Source organism: Falco biarmicus, chromosome 6 (assembly GCF_023638135.1).
Source record: "Falco biarmicus isolate bFalBia1 chromosome 6, bFalBia1.pri, whole genome shotgun sequence".
Lineage (NCBI taxonomy): Eukaryota > Metazoa > Chordata > Aves > Falconiformes > Falconidae > Falco > Falco biarmicus.
The window spans coordinates 6,279,599-6,286,780 of NC_079293.1; the positions used below are offsets into that span (position 1 = coordinate 6,279,599).

General features: G+C 43.0%; 1 protein-coding gene across 5 annotated transcripts in view; it reads left to right on the plus strand.

Annotated features, from left to right (window-relative positions):
• Positions 1–6,822, plus strand: part of SNX14 (sorting nexin 14) — a 64,748-nt gene extending 57,926 nt beyond the window's left edge. For all 5 annotated transcript variants that reach the window (XM_056342490.1, XM_056342489.1, XM_056342487.1 and 2 more), the window contains 5 exons: positions 369–533; positions 1,581–1,676; positions 2,359–2,450; positions 2,605–2,661; positions 6,154–6,822. In XM_056342490.1, coding sequence (XP_056198465.1) covers positions 369–533; positions 1,581–1,676; positions 2,359–2,450; positions 2,605–2,661; positions 6,154–6,192 — 449 coding nt within the window. In that variant the 3' untranslated portion in view covers positions 6,193–6,822. The remainder of the gene's footprint in view (positions 1–368; positions 534–1,580; positions 1,677–2,358; positions 2,451–2,604; positions 2,662–6,153) is intronic.
• The last annotated feature ends 360 nt before the right edge of the window (positions 6,823–7,182 follow it).

The window sequence follows — 7,182 nt, forward strand, 5'->3', positions numbered from 1 at the left end:
GTCATTCTTTAAAAGACTTTATTGCTGTGCTAAAATATCATCATTCATTATTGCTCGGTTGTTTTGTTGTATCTCTTTCTTTCTGCATCTCGAGAGTATGAGCTTATGGGAGTAGGTCCCTTCCTTTTTCTCAGATGTGCCTAGGCTGCTCGTACACTCTGGGAACTAATTAATAAAAATAGCTAAATGAAGTGTTTGATAAGCAATCTGGAGTATACAGATCTTTTTTTAGTGTTGCACTAACAAAACTAAAATATTTTTTTGGTTGTTTGCAATCTTTTTTTTTCTTTTTCTTCTTCCCCTTTGGAGTAAGTGATTCCTTTATCATCAGTATTAGGAGAACCTTATAAATGCGTGTTACTTTGCAGGTAGGGTAGTGTTCCACATTCCTGACTGGCTGCATCATCTCTTGATGGGAGGAAGAATTCTCTTTAAAAATACATTGGAACTGTACACAGACTATTACTTGCATTATAAGTTAGAACAGCTATTTCAGGAGCACCGGTTGGTTTCTCTGATAACACTGCTGAGAGGTTAGTAAAAGTTTACATCTTTGATATGAAAATACTGCTTTAGTTTCATATTTGAAAAAACCCTTCTGTTAAATTTCCAAGTACTAAACTTTGCAGTGCTTGACTAAAGCTAATGGAGTTTTAGAAATCAAGCGGGCCTTTAAAAAGATTATAAAAGCTCATTGCAGAAAGACGGCAAGTCAGCCATGTTGTCTGTCAGTGATTACAGAAAAAAGTATTATGAATAGTAATTTGCTAAGGTGTGCAAAAAACAAGAAGAACAGAATAGAAGTGGTTTAGTAAATCAGAGCATGAGTATTTCATGCCATCTTTAAATTACTTCTTGTGTGCACAGTCAATTTTGTTAATTTTTTTGTTCCCATTGTTGTGGTGGGCTTTTGAGAGGGCTTGCGTCTTCTTGTCCTTCAAATAAGGGAAGGGAAGAGAGGTTAAAAAGAAAAAAAAAAAAAGACCTCAGAACTGCAAAGAAGTATTATCTGACTGCAGTCTGATCTAAACAACACGTCCAGCCAAAGCTCTGGAATCAAGATGGCTCTGTCCTTATCAAGCCAAAAAGAAAGCTTGTGAAAGACAAAAAAAGGACAGGAGTAAGTCTTTAAAACTGAGCGCCTAATATTTCTGATGAAGCGATTCTTGTTTTATCATTCATAGGTAAATCTGAATTTTTTGGCAGTTCCAGAGAGCGTTTTAGCAAAAGGTACTAAACAATATAGCACAACTGTATTGTTTGTGGGTTTGAGAGTATAAGGGAAATTGTACGGAAGGAGATCATAACTAACCTAAAGTAGAATTGATCCAAACGTAGAAGATAATACTTGAAAAATTTGAAAAGAATGGAAACCAACTGGCAAAAGATCATTGTCCCCCACACAGGTGGAGTATTCTGGATTCGGTCAGGCTAATGTAAGCAAAAGACTACTCTCCGGCAAGGCTAGAATTCTTTTCCAGTCGAGATCGTACAGAAAAGCAGCTCAGCTTCAAAGCTGGTTGCGTGTCAGTGACGTGAGGCTGCCTAAAGACTTAATTTTCAATGTGTCTTCACTGCAGATGCTGTGTTCTGTGAGAATACTGAACCTCGCTCTCTCCAGGATAAACAGAAGCGAGCAAAGCAGACTTTTGAAGAAATGATGAGATACATTCCAGGTTCTGTATTTAATGACCCTCTGTATGAGCGTGGCTAATTGTTCAAGCAGATGTATGACCCGGATACGGCCACATTAGCTTTCCAAATCAAACTTAACGCTGCTGAGATCTGAGTTGACTAAAACGCTAGGTGTAGAAACCCAGGGGTCCAGTTTCACTTCAGTGTTGCTGACTGAGGTTGTAGCATGGTAATTAATAAAGACGTGATGGAAATCGAGAGCTTTACAAATGTACTTAATACCATAATTTCTTCATCTTTAGAATGGTCCTGTGGTTTGTATTTTTTCCAGATGAAAACTGGGTTAAAAAAGGCACACTGTGAAACCAGAAGATACAGCTGAGCTCTCCCTATACTGTCTAAACTAGGGAAGAGGGACCCATTTGCTAGGTTATTCAGAAAGTAATCAAAAAATTTCAGCTTGTGAAATTTTAAAAAATTAAACAATGCATTAGGACACTGATATTATTAAAAAAGTATTAATTACTTAGGTGTGAGCTGTGAAGGAAAAGAAGGATAAAAGGAGGAACCAAAGGAATGTTTGGCTTTTTTCATTTACCACTTTAGATGGATAAAATTTGAACTCTTTTCTTTAAATTAAACTTTTTTTTTAATTACTGTAGTTCTCTAACTGCAGTTGTTTTGCGGTGCTTCCTAATGATTTGTTGTTGGTATCTGGTGTAGATTTAATATGCAGGTGCATTGGGGAAGAGGCTAAATACGAAGGCATCAGGCTTCTGTTTGATGGAATGCAGCAACCAGTGCTCAACAAACAGGTAACGCGTAACACGTGAGAAACTCGCCTTTTGGCACAGTTCCTGAAGGGACTGTATGGCTGTAGCAGACGAGTGAGCTCTAATGCACAGTTAAAACCCAAAAGCACTATTGTTGCCTCGGGAGTGTTCTTAACGTTCTTTTATTTTCTTGTAGTTAACTTATGTTCTGCTGGACATCGGGATTCAAGAACTCTTTCCAGAGCTGAGTAAGGTATGTACTAACTCTGTTCAAGAGCTGCAGAATTTTTCAAGCTGCTAGTGAGTCTGGTCATTGGTGCATTTTTACTGTTGTTCCATTGTAATACTGATTTTAAATCTGGAGGAAAAAAATCTGTATTTTACTAACATGTTGAAGTCATCGAAATCTGGATTATTTACATTTTGCTCTTTACAAATCAGTCAAGGCCCATTTTGTCTAGCATAGAGCAAGCCTGAGCTGCCTTTCAGTAGAATTGGCCAGAGCAATCAGTGGTCCGGATCTCTGTGCCTGTCTTTTTGACCGATTGTCTCCACTCTGGTTTATGCCTTTCCTGATTTAGGAAGTGAATTCTTCATGCAGAGCTCAGGTTAAGCTTCAGCGTTTTTCTTGAGAATGTTTGGCAGGCGCATTTCTTCCCTCTGGTTGGGTCACTGCAATGTTAACGCCAGCTGCCCAGGTAAAGGAGAAAGAACTGGCACACCACAGTGCTGTACGAGTGCCTGTCATCAGGCTTGTGATCCATCTGACATTTGTGCTTACGTATATAAAACCTTCAGGGGGTTACGTAGTAATTTTGCAATTTGGTCTTCATGGTAAGCAGGAGGTATTAGCTAATTAACTAGATACAAGAACACAACAAACATAAACCCGCCTCACTTAAACCAGACGTTTGTTTCACGAGCCCTGTGTCCGAGAACCGTGCAGTGCCAGGAGTGGTTCGCTTTGCTGATAAACACAAACAAACCTGAGGTGTCAGAACAAGCCAGGGCGCCTTCCGTTTTCACTCGCACGAGGCCAGCTTGCTTGAAGTCTCACCTGCCTTGTGCAGCCGCTCTGTATCTGGCCGACTCGTGTCAGGGTTCAAACAGTTAAAAACAAACAAAAGACGCAGCTGACCAAGAGCGTAAGGAATGGCCCAGAGACTTGTGTGCTGCAAAAAAGACCTGACTTAGCCCTGCTGTTTCACTCCCTGTTTTTGTATCTCGGCAGCTAATAATATATGTATAGGAGCATTGGTTTTTCTTCAGTTGATGCTGAAAAAACTTGAAGGCTTTGTGTGTTGAGCATTCAAATTGTCTTTAAAGCACCAGTCAGGCCCAGAGGGTGGTGATCAGTGGAACAAAGTCTGGTTAGAGGGCGGTCACTAGGAGGTATCCCAGGTGTCAGCTGTGGGCCCAGTCCTGTTTAACATCTTCATTAGTGATCTGGGTGATGGGGTGGAGTGCAGGGCTGCTGCTGCCACAGACCTGGGAGAAGTGGCTGATACACCAGAGGGTTTTGCTGCCGTCCAGAGGGACCTCGACGGGCTGGATAAATGGGCCGACAGGAAGGAGCTTCGTGAACTTCAGCAAAGGAAAATGTCAAGTCCTGTTCCTGAGGAGGAACGACCCCAGGCACCAGCGTACGCTGGGGCCGCCCAGCTGGAAAGCAGCTCGGCAGAAAAGGACCTGGGGGTCCTTCGCGTTGGGCACCACGGTGACCATGAGCCAGCAGTGTGTCGTGCTGCAGGAAGGCAGGTGGTACCTGGGCTGCGCTAGGAGGAGCGTTGCCAGCAGGTCGAGGGAGCTGATGCTGCCCCTCTGCTCGGCACTGGTAAGGCCGCAGCTGGTGTTCTGTGTCCAGCTCTGGGCTCCTCAGTACAAGAAAGACATGGAGCTACTGGAGAGAGTCCAGTGAAGGGCCGTGGAGACGGTGAAGAGACTGCAGCGCCTGCCCTGCGAGGAAAGGCTGAGGTTGCTGCCGCTGCTCAGCCTGGCAAAGAGAAGGCTCAGGGGGAATCTCGTCAATATATACGAGTATCTCGAGAGAGAGTGCGAAGAGGATGGAGCCGGCTCTTTTCAGTGGTGCCCGGTGCCAGGACCAGAGGCAGTGGGCACAAAGTGAAACACGGGAAGTTCCCTCTGAACATCGGGAAACACTTTTTTACTGGGAGGGTGACCGAGCCCTGTCACAGGTTGCCCAGTGAGGCTGTGGAGTGTCCGTCCCTGGAGATACTCAGAAGCTGTCTGGGCATGGTCCTGGCAACCAGCTCGAGGTGGCCCTGCTTGAGGTTTGGATCAGATGACCTCCAGAGGCTCCTTCCAACCCCAGCCATGTTCTTGTGATTGCGTAACTGTGTGTATTTAAGGGAGTGATTTTTTTTTTTTTTCTTTCAAAACAAAAGAAAGATGATTTAATTTGTATCAGGATTATGGTTTGTACTACTTCTTAATCCATCCTTTTGTTCCATGTAACCCACACTAGCAGCAGAGTTGAGGGCTGGGCTCTCCCTGCCCCCTGTGACTGAAGCTGGTGGGAACAGAGGGAGGGAATTTGCTGGCCCAGCTTTCAGTAGAGGAACGGAAAATACTCCAACCAGAAACTTTGGCTGTTTTCCTATTTTCAATGTACTGAGAGAAGTACAGAACAAAGTACTGCTTCTGTGGTGTTTGGCAGTGAGACCTGGCCGTGAGCGTGCTAGGGCCGATGGCCTGAGCGAGGCAGCTGCGGGGGGATCGCCGTGAGAAGGGAGATGCAAGGTGGAGAGGGTGTGGGGGAAGGGCAGTGGTTTTCACCTGGAACCCTGAAAAAAATTTTTTTTTCCCTCTCCAAATCACTGCCAACTGACTGCGAACCACTTGGGAAGGGAATTGTTTCCTCCCAGCAGTGGTAGTGGGGCAGTTTAAAAGTAATGACGGGTTGTCAGTCACCAGTTGTGCTGGGGGAGGGGGAAGGGGAAATCGCTCCAGATTGTCCCCTCCGTTCAGCAGAGACGGGTCCTTTTTGAGTTGCTTGACACCAAAATGTAGTTACGGCGAAGAACAGAAACATACTTAGGTTAGTCAGCATTTAAAGGGAACACTGAGCATCGTGGAAGTTTTGGTTTCAGCACCGCTCCTTCGGCAGGGAAGCAGCGATGGGAGAAAGGGGGAAGTGTTGGTGCGCAGGGTGTCGCTCCGCTGCCCTCCCTTCTCGAGGTGGGCTGTCCTGGGGCATGTCCTGCTACACGTACCGGTGCTGGATCGCTTGATGGATGCTGTGTTTGATGGCAGCGTGCATAAGGGAACACGTTCTGAGGGTAAGAGCTGAAAAGCTCCTATTCTGAGCTTTGCCTTTGATATGAAGTACAGCCCGTCCCTTGGAAGTCTGTCAGACGGGACGCAAGGAAAAGGGACAGCTGAGGGAGGAGAAGCGTTCCCAGGAGAGGGAGGAAAGAAGTCCAGATGAAAAAAATACCATGTGAGTGCCATTTCCAGATCAGAAAACCGCTGTGTTAAGAAAACTGTGTTTAGTCATTAGGAATGGGGAGATGAGAACTCCCAGAGGAAGGAGAAAAGACCTATTTTGAGAAATGGTATTAAAAACCTGAAAGCGGTAGCCTTATTTTCTCCTAAGTCTGGTTTCAAGTGGATGTTTCCAAATACCATTCATCATTACAGCTCAGTTCAGTCATTCCTATGTAAATACGTGTTTTCAAACATAGCAAGTAATATTTTTTTTTTTTTGTCTGTAACTGTTTGACAGGGTCCGAAGGAGGCCAGCTCTGTGTCGTGCTGGATGTGAATGCAGGGACCTTGCTGGACACCCAGCAGAGACATCTGCTGTGCACTGTTGTAATGGACATGTGACGTTTTAGCCTTGCATTGTATATTTTCTTGTAAATAACATAAAAATTAAGTTCTAAAAAAATCTTTATGCAATAAAGACATTAAAATTTAATACCAATTACAAGTAAATAATGTATCTGTACTTTTTATTTAAAATTTGTTTTAGCTGTTATCAGTAAAAGTCAAGTTAATTTCCCCAAAATCTCCGCATGTGAAATTACAGGATGACATAAAATAAGACATCTGGGAGATCAGCCAATATATGCTTTGCTAAAAGAGCAATTACTGTTGTCTTCCTTAAAGGTTATGTAGAAAAATTGTTTGGAAGAAGTTGCACAATGGTCCCATGGAGGTATTTTTAACTGTCTCGACAAATCTTACTAATTTTTTTGAAACAAAATTACACGATTGAATCTATTGCATACAAATAAGTCTCAGAACTATCTTTGGCTTTTGCGCTTCCTGTGAGCGTGGAAGACCACATGTGTGATTTAGTTTATTTAATAGCTGACCTTCAGATCTAAAGGACTCTTAAAATAATAATGGGTGTGAAAAGTGGTCAAAAAAGTTAGACTTTTACCATAGGCTTTATTTTTCTGCTTTTTTCCTAGGTTCTGTCGGGTTTTTTCTGACATGCTTTCTTTACAGGCTTAGAAAAGAAGATGTGAGTGTTCATAGCCTTCTCTAAAAATGTATTAGTATAAAAAAATGCATGGGAGATTTTTCCTGTAAATCTTAATTTGTTGCCCTAGCCTTTTTATGAGACTTCGAAAGGGACTTCCGTGCTTGCATTTTTAACAAGTTTTACTTGCAGAACAATACAGGGCTATTTTAATTTTTCTTTTCAGACAACACCCACTCCTTTTTTACGAACAACCTAATGCAGTATTAGTGTTGTCAATACAGCTTGCATTATCTGTATTATTTCTGCAGACCTTTTCCTTCT